This window comes from Protopterus annectens, chromosome 13.part0, assembly GCF_019279795.1.
Source record: "Protopterus annectens isolate FY-2018-M chromosome 13.part0, PAN1.0, whole genome shotgun sequence".
Lineage (NCBI taxonomy): Eukaryota > Metazoa > Chordata > Ceratodontiformes > Protopteridae > Protopterus > Protopterus annectens.
Genome location: NC_056747.1, coordinates 405,646,328 through 405,667,489, shown reverse-complemented (window position 1 = coordinate 405,667,489; position 21,162 = coordinate 405,646,328). Strand labels below are relative to the sequence as shown.

At 34.4% G+C, this 21,162-nt stretch overlaps 1 protein-coding gene across 2 annotated transcripts in view; it reads right to left on the bottom strand.

Annotated features, from left to right (window-relative positions):
* The window catches only part of MYL10 (myosin light chain 10), a 126,473-nt gene that overhangs the window by 18,306 nt on the left and 87,005 nt on the right, over positions 1-21,162 (bottom strand). For both annotated transcript variants that reach the window (XM_044054029.1, XM_044054030.1), the window contains exon 5: positions 8,625-8,703. In XM_044054029.1, the coding sequence (XP_043909964.1) occupies positions 8,625-8,703 (79 nt within the window). The remainder of the gene's footprint in view (positions 1-8,624; positions 8,704-21,162) is intronic.

Below are 21,162 nucleotides of genomic sequence, written 5' to 3'. Positions count from 1 at the left end.
TTGAACAGATTTAATTCACTAGTAGAAGCTGTTTCATATATCTGAAAGAATAACATTAGATCGTTTTCTGTAGAAATGGACTGGACAAGAATGAGTTTTAAAAAGACAATCTGAAACAACTCCCTAAAACAGTACTTCCTATTAAAAGCTAAGGGAAAATGAAACATTTATTATTTATATATAATTTGACTTATCAGATAGAAACTAGGAAGAAAATAAAGCAATGCACAGTGCAATGTAATAATAGGAAGCTAATAGTTACAGCTTATTTATGGAGTTTACTAATATTGCTGACTCTAAAGAAGAGCAGGTAAGAAGATAAGACAGCCTGAACCATTTAATACTTATTAGATTAGGTTAGTTTATTTATCTAGAAAAACACTTAAAAAATAAATCTGTTTTAAAATGTGATCAGATGTCATTGTTGGGCAAGAAAGATTGAGAAAACAAATACATTTATTTACTGTGTTTCTTCCATTCTTAAAGTTTTAACTTTTCAGGATAAATAAATTACATGCAGGTTTGAACAGTCTTATTTTAAGTAGATAGGTTATATAAAATACTACATGAAGTAGTTGTCTGAATTAATCTATATTTCTTGCAAGCACAATTGTATTACTTCATTTATTCTATAATGTTGCAAATTAAACAGAAAGTATGACTAAATGTTACTATAGATATTCTTGAATATACTTATGTCTAATTAATTTTTAATTGTCTGTTCTTTGATTAATTTAGCAAGTGTTGTTAATAACATATTATTGTAAGCATACAGTATGGGATGAAATCAGAATGATAATATTTGCATCTATCCCAACTAATTTTTACATTTAAGATAAATTAATACATAATGCATTTTTCATTTTTAAATTAATTTTAAACATTTATGTGGAAATGAAAGGTAAGCAGAGAAGCAAAATGATGCTTAAGAGACAGTTGAAAGATACAGCATACTCCAAGAACATGTAACTGAACTGCAAACTGAAAGACTTGAAGAAGTAGATAAGGAGGAAGATGCATTGTAAAGAAACTAATATATACAAAGTAAGTGCATTCAACACAATAGTGCAAGATTTCAGCTCTGTTAAATAATAAAATGGAGTGCAACTATATAACATGTTCACAAAATTACAAAGTTTAGTAAAGATTCTGTCTTGAGTACAGGGATTCTTTTCACAATAATTTGGTTGTTTTGGAGTGAAATATTCAGTTTCTGAAATCTAGATTAGGCTAGGAACTTGGGCATCCATGATTTTGTGGGTTTACATTAGTTTATTTTGAAATGTTCTACAACTGGTTATATCTTCTTTTAGTAATAGTATTTTTTAGGAATTATTCATAATATTACACCCTTTAAGTAAAATGCATATTATTATGATTTGGTTGACATAATCATATTAATAAGTGATGAGAAACATAAAACAAGGTATGAATAATTGGAAAATGCTATCTCTTAAAACAAATGGAATCAACAGTAGCAATATGAAAAGGTCATTTTAAATATCTGAATGTTAATGACACAAATGTAGTTTAAATTCAAGACCCACATTTACTAGAAAGATATATCAAATATATGAACTATATGGGTTACAAATTACTAGAGGCAACAACTTTTAGAGAGAAGAGGAATGGAAAAAAGCAGTTTTGTTACAATTATATATACATGTTCAGATATAAAAGGTATGCTATCTTTAGTAATGACAGAATACCATAAAATATTTTTTTTTTACAGTAAGAAAAATGTAATGGATAGCAGGAAAATGGAGCAAAAGTACTCAAAAATACTTTGACATATTAAGTAAAATGAAAGGAAGTTTAAGTTTAGGTAGAAATATTAATGAAATCCTTGAAAAAATACAGAAATGTAAAGAAATGAGCCCATAATATCAGCTTTTGCTAAGGTGCTAAAGAATTGGTCAGAAAATCTAAATCTCAAAGATGTAATCTTATTTTTGGTGAAAAATTCTTTATTTTATACACATTATTCTTATGTGTTTGTTGCCCAACTGAGAATGGTGAGGGTATATATCTTTATTAATTTGCAAAATAAGCTTGCTGAAGTAGTAGTTACACTTCACCTATTATCTGATCATAATGTCATATGATTTAATCTTATAATAGATTCTAGAAAATGTTCTTTCACCTCTAGGATTATAGCTTACTTAATAAACCAACCTGATTTTTAAAGAATGAATACTTAAATAAATTAAAGAATACATAGACCTGAATAATAATAATAATAATAATAATAATAATAATAATAATAATAATAATAATAATAATAATAATAATAATAATAATAATAATAATAATAATAATGATACTTTGTTTAATGAAATAATCCTATAGGAATACTTAAAAGTTTATCAGTATTGAAAAATTAAATCCTGGTATATTAAAAGAATTAAGAAATTGAATGATGATATTAATATATGTACAAGAAAAACTAAAATAAGAAAAATTGAATTTACAAAAAAAGGTTTCAATTAGAAAAGGCTAAATTCCATTCATATGCCAGTTTTTGAAAAGGATTGCATAAATTAGCTAATAGATCTAAAATAATTAATAAAGTTGGTCAAATTAAAAGTAGTATAAAAACAGAATCAAGAAAGAAAATATCAGATACAGAAGAAATGTTACAAATATTTAACAACTGTTATGAAAATTAAATTTAAAAAATAAGATGATGAAAATGTAAATACATTTCTGATCAATGCCGTAAAAACTAAAGACATTCTGAAGCAATATATTTCTTTAATGAGAGATATAACACTAAGTGAAATTAAAGATCAGCTGAAAAAAATAAAGACAATAAAATTAGAGGTACTGATGGTTTAAACCCTGAAATATACAAAAATATATTATGTGCCCAGATCCAAAAGACTTGCTGTCAGTCTAACTGACCATTACACTGAGAGTAGGCTGAGAGCAGGTCTTTTGGAATCATTCTGGCCCCAGTGCAAGCTTGTTTATAGATAGTCTTCATGCACCCATAGTAGACATGAAAGCAAATACCTGTTGTTTTATTAAAAAGTTTTACATGTTTTAAGTCATGCTGCAGTCTCTTCCATTTGTCTTTTGTTCAATATTTGTTTATAGGTAGGCTTTAGTATGTCACTTAAACTGGGAACAAGTCTTTCAGAGTCAGGGCAGACTTACAATTGAAACAGCTCTTTTATAATCTGGCCCTATATTTACTAAAAAGTAAATATTTTTTTGTTGGTTTTTTTTTCTGTTTCAGAAAGGTTATGACTTTCCCTATCTTGAAATTACAATTTAACAGCATAATGCTCAAACCATGTAATGGTAATGAATTATAGTTCTCCTAAAGACCCATTCCTTTACTGAATATGGATTATAAATGATTTATTTTAATAGTTATTAGCAGAATAAAATAATTATCCAATTACTTAATGCATAAAAATTAAAGACAATAAGAAAAGATTTATAACTATTATATCTTATGCTATAACAAACAGTTCTGAGTTAGCTATGAGAAGTTTAGATCTTGAAAAGGCTTTAGATTTAGTAAATGGGAAATGCCTATTCAACTCCTTAGAAATATACAGTTTTCATGGAGAATGTATTACTTTGTTAAAAAAATATATGATAGTTCTAAAGCATATGTAAAAATTAGATCCTTTTTATCACATGAATTTCAATTAAATAACATTTAACATTTGTTTGCCAGGATAGTCCGACTGGACAACAAGTGTCCATTTTCAGAGGAGTCCTGGGGAGAAATGCTCCATAAGTTTACAGAGAAAAGAAACATTTACAAAAGAGACATTGCAGAGTAGTAGCATACAGATTGTAGACTTTATAGCTGTTAGTATACAATAAGAGGATATTCCCCCTTTTGGTTGAAAATACAAGTGTACAGAAAATACAATGAGAGCAAATAAGAACCTAGTAGACCATTGCAAGATATTTTGCAATTGAATAAGAGTATATAAATGTTTAAGTTTTCCATATATACATTCAAGCAAATATACATGTAAGAGTATGCATACATATACATATATATATGCATACACATACATACACATATATACACACATGCACATATATACATATACATATATATATATATATATATATATACACACACACACACACACACACACACACACACACACACACACACACACACACACACACACACACACACACATACACATATATACATATATACATACACGCATACACAATCACACACATATATATCATACACATGCATACAGACACACACACACACACACACACACACACACACAAGTACATAAGCTCATATATAGGTTATTGCTCAAACATGGATAGGTTATAGTTAAATAGTGTTGTTTGTGTAGTCCAGGACAGATGGGGTGTAGAAATAGTAAGAGGACGAGGCTTCAGGGGGTCAATTACAGTTGCACATATGGTTTGTGAAGAGGAATGTTTTAAGTAGGCTTTTGAAGGAGGGTATGGAATTTTGTAGTCTGAGGTCAGGGGGAAGGTTTTCCATATTTTTGCTATTTCATGGGCAAATAGTGATTCCCCGGAGTTGTTTTTGCATCTGATGGTTTTGATTAAGGCTTTGTTGGAGGACCAGAGTTGTCTATTTGAATTGTAGAAGTTCAGCAGGCCAGTCAGGTTGGCATTTTTCTCAAAGTCCAAGAAGAGAAGTGACCTCCACTAGAGAACGCTCAGCAAACAACAACAATTGTAAAAATAGAAGAGAGTTACACCACCGGTAATGAAATCAGGCTGTAACTTTTGACTGTAGCTTCAACATGCTCTTTGATGAAAAGACATATAGCATCAAAGAGAACCTTTCTGATATAAACAGACGGACAAGTGCTTTCATCTAATCAAGCCTTCTTCAGATCCCTTATATCAGAAGGGTTCTCTTTTTATGTTTTTTATGTTCTTTACTTATTCAAGTGTTGTGGAATTTTAACGTAAAGTTTCAATTTGGTCTTTTGCATTTGCGATGTTATGTTCTACACATCGTGTATTCAGTACTGTTGAAATTACAATCTGAAGTCTCCATTTGATGCTGTATGTCTTTTCATCATGTATTCTGCACTGTTGAAGCTACAGTCAAAAGTTTCAGTCTGATTTCATTACCTGTGGTGTAACGCTCTTCTATTTTTACAGTTGGCGTTTTTCTCGGGATAGTACAGAATTAGATGAGCTAGGCTGAGTTGATGGTACCTTAATAGGTTTGAAAATTCAAGCCAGTGCAAGGCTTGTAGGGAAAGGCAGTGGTGGGATATTGATTTGGCATTGGTAGTGAATCTAGCGATTTTGTTGTAACAGATGGAAAGTTTATTAAGGTCAGTTTTGTAAAGATTAATTAGAATTGGGAATGCATCAAGTAGAGTAGATAGGAGGTTGGTCCTGGCTATTGAAATTCGAGATTCGGTGGTTAGATAACTTTTACAGCGATAGAGGGAACCTAGATTTTTGTGGACTTTAGTGATGGTTGTTGATATGTGCTTTGTGAATTTGAGTTGCTGGTCAGTGGTAACTCCTAGGAGTTTAGCCTCAGAGTTGATTTGGGGGAGTATAGAGAAGGTAATGAATGAAACAAGGTTGTCCTCTCTTCTTACTTTTATTAACTAAAGAAGATACTTGCTAGAGGTATAAGAAAACAATAAAAGCAGATTGGTATCATGTTTTCTGTAACTGTTAAAAGTAGTTGAAACTGGGAAGATATCTGGGATTCTTCAAAGTTATATCGACAGAAATGTATAATTTCAGAAACTCTTATTCTTTCTGGTGCTCCAGTTCTCAGATGTATACATTTTTTTAGAATATATTTTGATGTTAACACTATTAGCCATTACAAGGAAAATCATTACTATGAATTAGAAAAAAAAAATCACCCTATGCTATTCATAATTCTATAAAGCTAGCTATTGTTGCAAGCAATGAAGAAATTAATTCTATTGTATTAAGATCAAAAGGTAATAAACCACATTTTAAATATTGGGAAAAACTGAACCCCTTAATAAGAAAATAAGGATAAGTTAGTCAACTGAAATTGATGTCAAATATGTTGAAATGTTTCAAGGAGGCGTGAATTAATAGTTCAATTAGTATTATTCCAGATCCTCAAAGTCATTATCAAACTAAACATAACAGCTGCATAGGCTGAGGCAATATACCAGGGTACATTGTTGCAGAGACATGGTTATGGTGGCTTGAAGGAGGCAGCTGCCTTGGTACACAAGATGTGAGGAGGCTTGACATGTTATGGCTGAAGTGCTTCAGTGGTTCATGTTTAGTATAATCTGTAGCAAGCCACTTGCTATAAATGTTGAGGAGGTGTCAGATTGGGAAGTGGCACATGGCACCAAAATAGCTAGCTACAGCTCTGCTTTGTTGTTAGCACAAGTGCATTATAGCTGACTCTGTCCCTGGGCTTTTTAATCTCAGCTCTGCTCTGGAGATCAGTGATTGTGGTTCCTCTACAAAAGGGCAGTGTTGTAACTAACCATAGAAAATTATTTTCCCATTAGTCTCATTAGTATTACCTGCAAAATCATGGAACAGATCCTAGTCAGTCTCATTAACAGGAAAATTGGTAACTTATAAACTCTCATTCGTAGTCATAGGTAGGACTGTAGTTACTAAGTTTGCAGTCTGAGGAACATTGAGGAGCATAGCCCAAATATCCTCAGCTGCCCCAGGCACTGGTTGGTCAAGTGACTAGTTCAAGGTCACACAGTAGGCAAATGAGGCCTGAAGGAATCAAACTCTGCAACACAGGAACTACAACTAGTAACCTTAACCTTGTGCACCAACTGCAATTCCATACAGTTTTGTGAAGGGCAGCACTTGCTTGCTTAAGTCAGTTGGATGCTTTTGAGGCTGTGACTGATGCCAGTGATGGTTATCGGACCATGCTGCTTAGTTTCACCTTGCTGCAGCATTTGATAAGATTCCTAGGAAGACTTTGTTGATAAACTTACCATCTTAAATTTTAAATGCCATATTACTTAATGGATTACTAACTGGCTCTGTGCTCATTCTGAAGCCCATTTGGTCAAAACTGTCTGACCGAATAGGCAAATCATTGATGAGAGATATAACTTACTCCATGTTTTGATGACTTTTATTAGAGCTGAAGAAGGTTCAAAGGCTCTCCCACTGCATAGAAAAAAGTTTCTGAGTGGATCATTTGCTCAAATGGATTTGACTGAACAGGCTTTACATACTCAAAACTACAAATAAGCTACCAATATATGAATCATCTTCTTTTTTACTGCTGCATTAAGGAAGACATCTGTTAACTGTTGTTTAAAATTCATTACCAGAAGATGAATTTTAGTATTACAGAAATGATTTTTTCTTCTGATATATGGTATCCATGTGTGTGTGTGTGTGTGTGTGTGTGTGTGTGTGTGTGTGTGTGTGTGTGTGTGTGTGTGTGTGTGTGTGTGTGTGTGTGTGTGTGTGTGTGTGTGTGTGTGTGTGTTTGTATGTGTATGGTGTGTGTTTGTGCATTTGGCAGCAGGCTGTGGAACATATCCATATATGTATTTATCTATGTCATGCTACTACTCAAGCAGTTCCACTGAAACCAGAAGTTCCCTTATCAGGAGGGACTAACAGGTTTAAGAATGTTAAGTGATTTGCTCTGGATCACATGGTCTAGAAATGGGGGCTGATGGGATAGCCTAAACTAAGTTCTCCAACTTTGCAGCCAGATAATGTATATGGTATGCTAAACTGCCATTAACCATTCAGTTTCTATTTGAAAACAGCACAGCACAGTGCCACAGCAGAAAGTTTAATGTATGGTAGGCATGATCAGACACATGACCAAATGAGTCAACTTGGCAAATTGTTGTTTGCTGCATTTCATTCCACCTGTTCAATAGTAACAAGCCCAATTCGTATTCAAACACACTGTCAACCCAGAACACATATAACCACTCCTAATAGCTACAGGTTGTTTCAGGAACTTGATTTCAGAATCTATCCTTGTTTAAAATGTGTAGAAATGTAATGATAACTCAGCTGACAAAATGTTTAATAGGCTACAGTTAAAAAAGGTATTTCTGCTGTAATTAATGCTGATGCACACAAGTAACCAATGAAATGATGAGAAGGGACCACATATGTGAAATCCTTTGAATGATAAATATCATTCCTTTGTTTTGCTTTCAGCCAGCAAAATGCATCACAAACATGCTATTTTATGTTAAGGATCTTTTGTTAATCACTTTATTTAAAAAGCTTTAAATAATGAAATTAGCATTATGCCACTTAATTGCAGTTGAATGCATTCATTAAGGATCCTTTGGGAATTTTGCTTTGCCCAGAACGAACAAAGTTCAGTACATTAAAATTTATATCATTAGAAGTAATTATAGCTCTGCCATTACTGTCATTAGAGATATGGAAGTTTTAACAAGACCAGAGAGACAGAGAGTGAGAGAGAAACCTCTTTCATACACCTACATAAAATACCAATAATTATTAGTAGCAAGAAACATTTAGTTGTAATTAGTTTTCAAATTCTGTTTTACTTGCATTTTTTCTGATCATATAAATCATTGGGTCATTCATCTGTAAGTGTTATATCAGCTTAAAACCTGCAATAATGTGGTTTATGATTTAAATATACTCACTAGTCTGCTTTGATGTGACCTTTTCCTTCCGGGTCAAAAATTTTAAAAGCATTTAAAATGGTTTCTTCAGGATCTGCACCTAAAGAGAAAGACATTTTATAAAGCAAATTACTTTCAAAGAATAAAAAACGACAATATGAAAGTGTATTAAAAATGTCAGTATTCTTCAGTTTCTTATCATTTTTCAAAAAATATCAGTGATAAGTATGCATGACATAATGAAATGGAAATCTTTTTGATTTTCCAACTCTTAGACTATGCAGTATTTTAGTTACAAGATCAAAATCCTTTCATTTGCTACATGTAGATATATTTGTATAACAATTTGATAATGACATTAAAACTACTTATTATAGACAAGCTACAGTATAAAACTGCTATAACATTAATGTTTCCATACAGCAGCCTGATTGGCCAGAACTTTTGTGTTGGGCAAACCTTTCTTTATCAGCCCACAAAGTACTGGCAAAAAGAAAAATGCACACCAATAATATCAGTTGTTTTGAAATTATCATTCATGATTATCATTACAGTGTAGTTACCAGTTTTTCTCATCTAAGCCTTGGTATCATTGATGGAGCAAATTACACACTCACCCTTCATGCTGAATGGGCAGAAAGGTGTGGGTTCTGTTCTGTCTCTAAGCACCTGGAGTAGTTAAATAGTATCTCGTGTTAAGCTGTGACAATGAATTGAATGACAAGAAAAGTGGGATGCTGTTCTTATGACATGATTTCTGGAAGAGGTGTCAAACTGAGATCTTCTACATATGGTCTGTTGGATAGTCAGCTAATTTTTAAATATGTAAACCAAAAGAAACCTCTGTACTAGGCTGTAAGAACACTCACTCCATGCTCCAAAATAAAAGAAAAATGTATTTATTATTTAGCTCTTTCATCTAAAATGACTTCTTTAGAATGACAAATTTCCATGAATAAATCAATTTATACACCCAAAATTTAAAATGAGCTCATTCCATTAGTTCTCATCACATTTTTCCACTCACTACAGCAACATGAATGCTTTATCCTGATCCAGGATCATTTGTCATTTATCAGTTGACACATCCTTGAGAATGGAATAGAAAGCAGGCATAAAGTGTGTTATTTCCCATTGTCTGCCAGCAGACATATGATCAGTTGAGCAGCATACCTGATATATATTCCTCAGAATCAGAAGGGTCAACAGAGAGCCTGGCAGTTAGTGTAGAGGAATAAGACTACAAACTGTTAAACTGCTTCCTGTAGTACAAGGTTTGAGTCCCACAGCCTCCATTTGCCTAATCGCATGACTGAACAAACTCCTTAATCAATGAGTGCTCCAAAGCTGAGCCTAAATAATGCCCATGTGGACCGGTGCACTACCCTGCTTAACAAGTACAAATAATAAATATGTCCATATGCTTTTCCTAAAATACATACATGCATAAATAAAACAGATGTGCCAATTATAGATGCAGTTATTTATTTGCTTACTTATATAGAACTGCATTCTGATTATAGATACATCCATCCTTACATATATTTATCTTTCTGTGATAGGAATCAAAGCTGATTGCTGTACCACTTATTCAAACCATTTTCTCATCCACTGTCATCCTTAAGGATTGCACCATTGTGATTCTTATATGGTACGGGATCCTGGAATCTGCATCCATAAATCCTTCTCTTTTGTCCAGCTTTATCTCTGACTCTCCTTTGTTTCCTTATGTGCACTGTTTCCTGTTTTAACACTAATGGTTACCTGCCAGATCCTGGGCATGCTTTCCAAGTTTCCTGGATCCCAGTTAGTTCAGTTATCCTTTCCTCTGTATCTATTTCTCAAAAATGTGCATCTTCAACACAATTTTTTACTTTCAATGCAACTGCCATGGTTTTATATGGCTAGTAAGTAACCAAGTATAAAGAATTGTGGAAATTGTATTAAGGAACCAAAAACAATCACTCTCTTTGTAATATTACATTTTTAATCTGGGTACACTAACAAGAAATTCAAGAAAATATATTGAGAACATTAAACTTTCCAAGTCACCACTGTGATATGCAGCATGTATTGTTTCATCTCAGCAGTATCCAATAAAAACAAAAAGAGAGAGAGGGAGAGAGAGAGATGTTGGCTATATAACTGATGTTTAAAGCATATCCTTTACTAAAATATCAGTGCCAATAACAGCTTTGTTTACACGCTTAAAACATCTAGTACAAATAAATTAAATGATCAAAAAGAATCCTGTGTGCTGATATTGTTCAATACACACACACAAAAAGATACACAGGAACCATCCAAATAACTCATTCCCAAATTCTTGAACTCTTTCATCTTTTATAATTCATACTTATTCAGAACATTATAATTAAACATGTAACACACTTTTACACGCTGCCCACCTCTTACAAATCCCTCCCCTCACTTACAAACAGCCACTCTAAAACCCCAACAAATCTTTCAGATTTAAAAGATATTTGATGTTTACAATTTCATTTAATCCTGGTAGCGTTTAGGCATTCAATTTTATCAGCCACACCAGTTCTCTATATTCCAATATAGAATCTACACTACCTCCTTGTGTTGTTTCTTGTATTGCTCCTAAAACATTAAAAAAAAAAAACTTATTAAAACTTACACAAATCATTGCATATGTACTTAATTCGTTAGTGACTGCTTTATTTTTGATAACACTGAAATGTTCCCCTGTTCTCACTGCTAATCTTCTAGTTGTGTTTCCTAGCTAAAGCGAGTCACAGATAAGTAAACCATCCTTTTCAAATTCCAAGTGACCTGACCAGTTGGCAAAAAGTACTACTCATTCTATACAACATTAAAACTTTACTGTGTTTCTAATTAAAACTTTACTTTTATTAATAAACCTACATTTACTGCATGCCCTACAGAAAAACATTCTGTACGTTTCTTCATATTTAATGTTCTTTCCCTTTTCTAAAATGTCTTTAATATCCCCCCATTTTCATCAGAAAATATGGGTGTTGCCCCTATATTACCCAAATCCACATATCCTGAAATAATTTCTGATTTTCCTTAATAATATTGTTTTAGGCTTGAGAACCTACACTGTATCTGATTGGATTTGTTAAATTATATTCCCTTATTTTAACTTTCTTATCATATTCATTTCTTTCTACATTATTTCCTAAAATTGGCCTGAATTCTCTCTTTCTTTTCTGTATTATTTGTTCAAAAACTTTCTCTAATAAAAACTTTTTTGTGCCCCCTCTAAAAGTATATTTTCTAACTTTAAAATTTCTTCTGTGAGCACTTTTTCATTACTTATTAATCTCAAAGCTTTTATGGCTTAACTTTTAATTATTCATTTTTAAGACAATTGAGTCCCCACTGTCTCTATATAAGTATGCATTAGTAAATTCAGGTTTTCTGTAAATCCTAGAATTTATGCTTTTCTTATATGCTCAACTAGTATCAACACAACCAAAAATTCATTTATCATTTAAATCAGCCCTTCTGTCTCAAATGTTGCAAAAATCATCAAAAAAGAAAAATCCACTTTATAAGAAATCAGAGGCAAACACACTTTATAAAAATAATAAACATGCAGATCATTATGTAAAATTTAAATTCAAGGTTTTGCAGATATCTAAACTTTCCATGATGTGTGATATATTCCAGAATTATAGTGGCAATTTAATCTCAATAGTAAAAATGAACCCAGGCGTAATTATGGTGTATCTTTAAAACAGTACCTCAGAAAGAGAGGTACAAAAAGTTTTAATTTAAGTTTTAATCTTTGGTGTATGATAACATATATCAAAATTTTAGCTGGGATTTCATGCATGATTTTAAATACATTGGTTATGTGATCAAATGTCTATATAAATTGATTGCTACTACAACTGATTATTGATACTTGAAAAAAGTGTTACCACTGTATTGTTTAAGATACATTTCAGTTTAATCAAAGTTTTTAAGGATTAAAAGTTTTAGAGTCTTTTCTATTTTTTCTGTTCTGTGCATGGCTTTGCCTTCTAAGTGGTGTTTTTTACTGTCTGGTATTTTGGAGTGGCCATTTATAAACATGGTCAGATTGCCATCAACATAAAACAGACACTTCTATCCATCCAGTTACTAGTCCTAGATATTGGATTAAAGAGAGTGCTGAATGTAAAAGTAAAGTGGTGGTAGAACTGTAATGGATTCCAAGTAGGTAAAACTGTAAGGAAGCTAAAAGACTATATACATGAGCATTAATAAACTGTCCATTATCCCAAAATGCACTGCATAAACATTCACACGAATATAATGGCACAAAGGATGTATGTTTCAAGTTACTGATAAAATGGGATTCTATCAGATGAAGTGACAAAAACAGTAGACTAGAGAAAAAAGGAGTAACATTGGCAACTACTGTTACAAGCAGACATCCATCTTGGTATGAGTGATAATATGAGCTTTAAGGACTCAACAAACATTAGAACTTTAATATACTAATTAAACTGTTCCAGTTATGATTCCTTGGAGGGAGGGATATATAAGTCTGCTGAGAATGTAATACTGTTTGAGCTGATGAATAATTCATACATCAAAATTCCTTTCACCAGTTTTAATTAACTTATTTGCCATTTATTACTTTATATTTGAAGTTCTAGCAAAGTTTTGGAGTTTTAAGTATACTGTTTTTACTTTACTTACATTGCCATTATGAGTGAACATGTAGAAAACAGCTGGTCAGTTTATTTTATCCATTTTGGTAAATATGTGTATCTTAGAATTTATGGAATATGAGACTGAGAGGTGGGCACCCCAGGAACATCTAGCCTTTGCATCAAATGAACACTGCATAAATCAAAGATAAAGTCCATACTACTCATTGAATAATAACAGATCATGCAAACCAGAATTATTGTGAGAGTGGCTGCTTTTTTATTATTCCATTTCTGCATCTTCTTGCTCAACACTGGCATTTTTTGTCAAGGTAATGTCTCATTTCCAAACCCACCCCCTATACAATCTGAAGTTTCCTTTATTCTTATTTTATGTCTGCCTAAGTACTCTTGAAGAATTCTCAGTTGTTAAAAATAAAGTAAATTCAGCTAACTTCACCCAGAAGACTTCCTGAATCTTCTATTGGCATCACTGCTTAAGTAATTATATGTTGATTACACAATACTTTTTGGAGACATCAGTGTCAAGGAAGCACAAGAATTCCCTTTCTCAGCTTCTTCTTTGATTAAGTGCTGTCTGACATATTTCATTATATACCAGATGAGTAATGGAGTTTTAATAAGAATGTTCAAGTCCATCTTAATTAATTAATTCCTATTTGTTAACCAGGTCACCCAACTGGACTAGTTATCGCTTTTTAGGAGGTGTACCCTGGGCACAGGATACAGCAAATAATAAGGTCAGAGCTTTAGTCCTTTGAGCTAATTGACCTATTCCTCAGTAGTTCATTGCTAACCTATACCTAATCTCCAAAATCACCAGTGTATCAATCATTTTCTTAGCCTCATCATGATATTACACTATTCCAGAACATCTTAAGGAAGTAAAGATTTTTAAAAGGAAGCAATTTGACCCAAAGTAGACTGAGCTGATAACTGATAGGTTTATCTAGAAACACAAAACAAGGAATGTGAAAAACGTACAGGCTGAATTAGTACACAAATGCAGTCAAGCAGGCTCAGAATCTGTGACTTGAGAAAACATTAAACTCATGTTGCAGTTTTAAACCTCTGTATCTGTGATTAAATCAGTCCAGGGATACATCTCTAGTAATTGTTATACAGTGATGTTCATATATTCTCCCAATTCCAGTATTTAAAGCTCTTCACTTTTAAGTTTGTGTTATAAGTGAACAGCAGCTGTTTATTAAAATGTATACAGTTAGTGGTAACTGGAAAGCATTAAAACATGCAATTTGTAAGGGTAAGCTGAAGACTGGAACAAGCAGCCTGGAATACTCTCACTGGCAGGACTGTAAGGTCTCAGAGGGTCAAGCATTATCTTCAGGAGTGGTCATTTACAATAAGATGTAGATGAGAGAAGGGATTTAACAAGATCTCATAAAACTAGACAGGACATGAGGACAGAGAATCAAGGGTCTACTCACTGTGTGCGTGTGTGTGTGTGTGTGTGTGTGTGTGTGTGTGTGTGTGTGTGTGTGTGTGTGTGTGTGTGTGTGTGTGTGTGTGTGTGTGTGTGTGTGTGTGTGTTTTTAAATTTCTGTTTATTTCATGTATCATAGACCATACCAATAAGAAGTGATATTGTCAGCCTATGCTGGCAGCTTGGAGGGATAAAGACTTCACCCAGGTGATCTGAGTTTAAATAGCTGCTTAGGTGCTTGATTGCACAAGCAGGAAAGATGGACATTCCCATCTTGGGGGGAATAGGGAGATTTGTACACTTGAGGCACATTTCCCTGATAGGGACTGGATGAGGCATCCTGCTGTCATCAGCCCCTTGCACAGGTGAAAGGCAGTTCAGTACTGTCATCCCACTGCACTTCTGCCCTCAAGGTATTACTGGCTGCATACAGAGTGGCTGGAGAATTAGTAAAACACTTCCCATGTGGGAGGCTAAGACTGATCCAGCAGACCCAGTGTACAAGGATAGGCACAGAAAGCATCTAATGGTTAGCTATGGGAAACCATAAGCAAGTGCATAAAATGATATTATCTTTGTATGACTGTACAGTGGTAAACAAATGAAAAATGAGTAGCATAATCAATAAAAGGGAATTCAAATAATGAAAAAAATGTCAATTAAATTATAAGTAAAAACATCTTTTCAGATTAAATTACAAAAATGCTAGTTCATTCAGTTTAAAACTGTAAAACAACACTGAAAGTTAGGGATGTTTTATAACTCAACTACTAAATAAAACAGTGAGCTATGAAGTAGAACTTTTCCCTACCTGAAAACCAATAATCATGGAGTGCTGATCGTAAGGTTCCCACTTCATAGTTAATGATATACTGGCTGCTTCTCTCAGCTAAGACCATGAATGGATAAGTATGCCCAGAATTTCTGGTACTACACTCGGCTGTATATCCCGGGCTTTTAGCTCTGTTCTCTGGCAAAGGGACAGGACAGCTTGCTTTAATCAGCTGTTGCTGTGTAGAAACCACAGCTTTCATGTCTGAAAGCTTTGATGAGAAGACAATATTATGCCAGTGCGTTGCAATAAAAACTTACCATGAAAGAGATCAAAAGCCATTTCACTGAGTCATCTGGAATGATTTGCCTTCTCATCCAGGATATTCTCAATTAATTAAATGCCACTTTACTTCATGAGCTGAGTATTTGCATGTTCATTGGGAACCTGCAATTGATTCCAGATATCTAAATTAGGAGGGAGCCACAGAGTGTCCGAGTTATTAAATGGCCTCTGTCAACATGCCAGAGGCACAATGCAAGTAAACGGTGACAAAGAAAATGGCTGCAGATGTGTTGTTAGGATCACATTCAGCTAGCTTTACATGAGTTTTCAGCTAGTGGCACTCAGACCCAGCTCTTACTCATAAACAGGAGCTAACAAGAAATGATGAATTACATCTGCTTGACTCACATGAGCTCACATCACAATAGCTCAGTCACAAAATCTCACAAATGACAACTTGAGTTCACATGTGTATTTAAACTCATCATTTTACAAATTAATTTGTTACAAATAAAAGGCATTTTTTGCATTGGAGCAAGCCCTGTGCATCCCTATACTAGGGGCCTTGCCCCATACATTCCTAGTATGTTATTTTCACTCCAAGGTCACTGTAACATGAAGAAAGAGCAATCACAAACAGACAATGTAACATCTGTCTCAGGCTTGTCATGAGAGAATTTTAAGTTCTCTTTCTAGTAACATGAGCAACAAAACATGAACAAATGCATGTTTTGAGTTATTATGCTATAATAACTGGGACTTAGTTTGGGTGATACAAGCAAATGACTGCAAGTTGATGTAGGCCTAAATGGATTGCTGCAGTCCTCTCAACCCATAATTGCTATGAATGTAAATTTTACATCCCTCTGGCATAAATCCAAGTACATAAATTATTTTTTATAGATTTAGTCATACATGTAACAAATGTTCCTTTCCTTTCATTACCACTCTATAACTTCAAATGTTAACAGTACTAGAAACATTAGATTTCTGCTTAAGGAGGTTGGAAGGAAATAGTGGGAACCCGAGATCCATCTCAAATATTAGACAAATAAGAACCTTGAAATGTGGTGGACTCAGTTGAGAAATTATTTTAAACAGCACCTGATGACTGGACGCTTGTTATGCGAAAGAAAAAGCCAAAAAAATAGTTCCGATGGAAAGTCAAAAGGTGAAGCTGTAGTGGAAATAATGTAAGACAAGTCTCAGCAAAAAAAAAAAATGTAGAAGAAAGGAAGTACAGAAACAAACTGAAAAGTCTTTCATATTACTTCTACAATGTCAGAACTATTAATAATACATTATATGGATTATTGTAATGAACTTGAAAGGGAAGTTGCTGCTGTATTCACTGATCTTTCTGATAATATTCATATGTTGTACAGTAAAATGGAAATGTAAAATGCATGCTGCTGCTGATGTTAGATTGGGACAACTAGAAGAGAAAGTAACAGATGCAGGGGATAGGGCACTCTGAAGTAATATACAACTCGCTGTTATACCGAAGAAGGTAAATTCGGGATGGTGCTTTGTATTTGTACAAGGACTGATGTCTAAATAGGCTGAACGAAGACTACATATCAAATGAGAAGGGTGCAAAGCTATCTGTCCCCATGGAACCTTCTGAAGCCCATATGAATAATACTTCATTTTGTCATGCACTTTCTGATTTGCTGGAAAAGTAGGGCCTGCATATTCTATGGATACTTGTCAACAATTTAAAATCAATGTAAAGGTGTTCTGTGAGATGGAATTTTCAGTGGCCACTAGGAAGAAGCAAAACCATTTCATCCCTACCATGTTAGGATGTAGATTCTAGGGATTTAAGTCCAAGCTGGTATCACTATTTACTTCAAAGCTGTATTCTCAACAGGCACAAACACATTTTTAGATACAAGATGCGATTGACTATTTACAAAAGTATGAGATTTCTAATGCTGTTCTGAGGTCTCAACTGGAAGAATGTGATCAGCAGTCTTCACTACAACCGAAGCTAACTCTTCAGAGAAAAAGTGACAGCAGGACCTTCGCTTCAGAGATGAGTTAGAGAAAAAATATTCTCAAGTTTTCAGAATACCAGGTACTAACACATCGTCGAAAAATACATCTGAACTTGAACTACAGCAGATGCTAACATCTTAGAGAAACAAAGATACCCGAGTTCTCACTACAGGAAGTGCCAATGTGTCATGGGAAAAAAATGTCACCTGAGCCGTCACTAAAGCAGAAGCTAATTTTCCACAGGACTCACAATGCAGAGTCCAGAAACACTGAAAAAAAGACCAAAAAATACAGTAGAAGAGCAAATACTGACCATCTGTCTTCACCATTAAACTTGTTTTAGTAGGGGGTGAGCCCCAGGTAGCCCTCAGTCTTATGTAAACCAACTCCAAGATCATCATACATCAGAGAAATGGGAATATTCCAAGAAATGGCAATCTCTGACTTATTATCTATGCAAGTTTTGGTCCTTCAGTCTGATATTCTCGGACTTGGCATTCCAAGTCAGAACATTTCAAATGATAATGTAAAAAATATGTTTGTCTTCACTATAGCAGGAGCTAATATGTCATAGAAAAAACACTCCCAAACCTTCACTACAGCGAAAGCTAGTGTGTCAGACAAAAATATATATCTGAGTCCTCACTATAGCAACAACCAATGTGTTAGAGAAAAAAGTCGACAGCTGAGTCTTCATTACAAGAGCCAACGCAACAGAGAGAAAGTGAAGAGGGAAAAATGACAACTGATCCATTTTTTTCTTTTTATGGAAAAGGTTATAGGGAATAAATAGGGTTGCTTTGTCTCAATCAGTGTCATCATCCTAGAGTTAAATATAAACCAGGCACACCACGTACTGGGTGGTGGCTCAAGGATGTAATTTTTATTTCCCTGTCTATTAAAGTAAGAAGACTCATGTAATTTGATATGGGCATGTCATCAGATAATGTAAGTGACATTTAAAAGCTGCCGTGGTATTGTTCAAAAGTAACCTTGCTGATGTTAGTAGTGAATTATCCAAATACATGTCCTAAAATGAATTAGAAATTTGATTTCCTACCCCCTTTAATTTTCTCTCAGGTTTTATTTCTCCTGTGGGGGTTGCTCGCTTGCTTCTAGCAGGAGTGTAGGGATGTTTCAACAGGTTCTCAAGGTCCATGCTGCTTGGCAGTTTTGAGTAAGTGGCATAGTTGATAAACCAGGGGTCACCTGCAGTATCTCAGAATGATACAGATGAAAATTTGAAGTTGAAGTGCAGCATAAAGTCAGAAGCACTGTTAGGTTTGCAGGCATTAAGAATGGCATTCCTTGATTACTAACAGGGGGTACAAGGAGGATTCCCAGCATCATACAGAGAGGTACATGTGGGGGGAACTGTATTTGAATTTTGTGGTTACTTGTATGGTCAAGTAGGTATTAAGAACCTTGTTTAGAGAAATCATATTAAGGTTGCTGCAGGGAAGCATTGCCAATCTATTGTGTTTCAGGGTATTATATTTCAAACTCTCACAGTGGAAGTATTTACAAAACCACCAAAGCTGTGCATGTTACTGTTTTGGAGATAACGGAAAAAGAAGGTTAAGAGAATGATAGGCAAGGATCGACCATTCCACATTAGTAGTTCTAAACCAATAAGTCAACATGGCCAACACATAATCACAGAGAGGCTGCTTGAAAAGAACAATCATAGTATGGCTATAATGGAGTTAATTACCAAGATGAAAGTTACATTTTGTTGATGACCTTCTGGTATATGTTATAGAACTAGAGGCTGATCTCCTGAGATAATTTAAATCTAAATTTAAAATATCTTCAGAGACCTGTTAGGATAAGGTTAATAAACCAAAGAGCAGGGCCTTGCCTATAAATTGTGATCCTTCTCCTCAGATAAGGCAGTGTTTCCCTTATATATGGTAGTTTGATTCCCTTAAATACTTACAAATCTGCCTGTCTTGTTATCCCACAAGAAAAATGGAGGTAACATATGGTAAAGATCTTACTCTTCTGCAAAAGTGGAAGGCTCTCCTTGTAGACTTTCTGCAAAACATTCAGGTAATCTCAATGTTTCCTGCTTCTCACACTATATGTATTTCAACCTATTCCCTTGGCTCCTGCTCCAGACTTCCTTATAAATATAAAAAGTGTGGTACCTGCAGGAAGGAGGGAGGAGAAAAAGATGGAGATGACATAAAAACACTGCCTCTAGGAATGGGAAATCTGCATATACCTGAGAAAGAACTATATTATAGGTTACTTCAGATGAGGCCTCATGGGTAGTTATAATTCCCTTTATAAAACATTGCTTTTCCTAAGGGAACCTTGTGATGCAACAGTTGTGCACATGCCTTTTGGAAGTGGCAGACTTAGCACTGGCATATCTGTATATTGGACACTGTGGATGTAATGACAGTTGGCAGAGATAAGCTGGACATTATGGGTTGGCAGGAAGAACTTTCAACAGTAGGTTAATATACTGAGGGATGTGAAGTACAAAGTGATACAGATTTAAGAAGATGGCTGAGAAGGATTCATTTAATGAAGTCATGAGAACAAGTCCAGCTCTGTAGCATAGAGGGATACAGCACTAAATATGACCCAGATGACGCAGCTTCAAATAATGGTTCAAGCACCAGAAGCGATAGACCGGAGAAGATGGCAGTGAGTGGCTGCTGCCAGCTCACCCATCCTGATGGGAAGGATAAGTTGTTTCAGTCAACCAATCACCATCTTGCAAACAGAGGCATTCATGGTGCAGAAGATGACCAGGAAAAGGAATATGGTCTTGGTGATTCCAAGACAATGACAAATGCTTTCATTAGCAATGGGTTGTAGCATATGTATGTATGGGGTGGGTGCAGAAGATCCATCAGTGGTATAGGTGCTTATGTCAGCCAAAAGGGACAGGGTTAGTGCCTCTCTAGAAACACCCTCATCACTGAGATCTAATTACTGTGATGCCAGCTTGTTGTAAACCACCTCACTGGCTGCCTAGATGACAGCCTTTTTGGTTATCTCTTATCTCCAAGCTGCATGTAACTAGCATGAGGGAACAAATTGCATCAAGATCAACAGGAAGTTTTAATGGTCAACAGGCACAAAGGCCAAAAAGCATATAGAAAAACATTTCTAGGAGAAGCTTATAGGCAGAGAAAGTGTTTTGACTTGAGAGTGAAGTAAGTTAGGTTTTAATCTTACAAAGGCAGATTACCTTCAATATAATTATCTGGATAGCAAACATGAACAGCATATTCTGTCCACCAATGCCCTAAGTAGTTTATTTTTTTCATTGGGCAAGGTCAGAGCAGATCTGTACACATCACTTGGTTAGTAGAATTTATAAGGAAGTTATACTTAAGAAGAGACCATACATGAGGCTAATTAGACTTTGAGAAGGTGCACTAC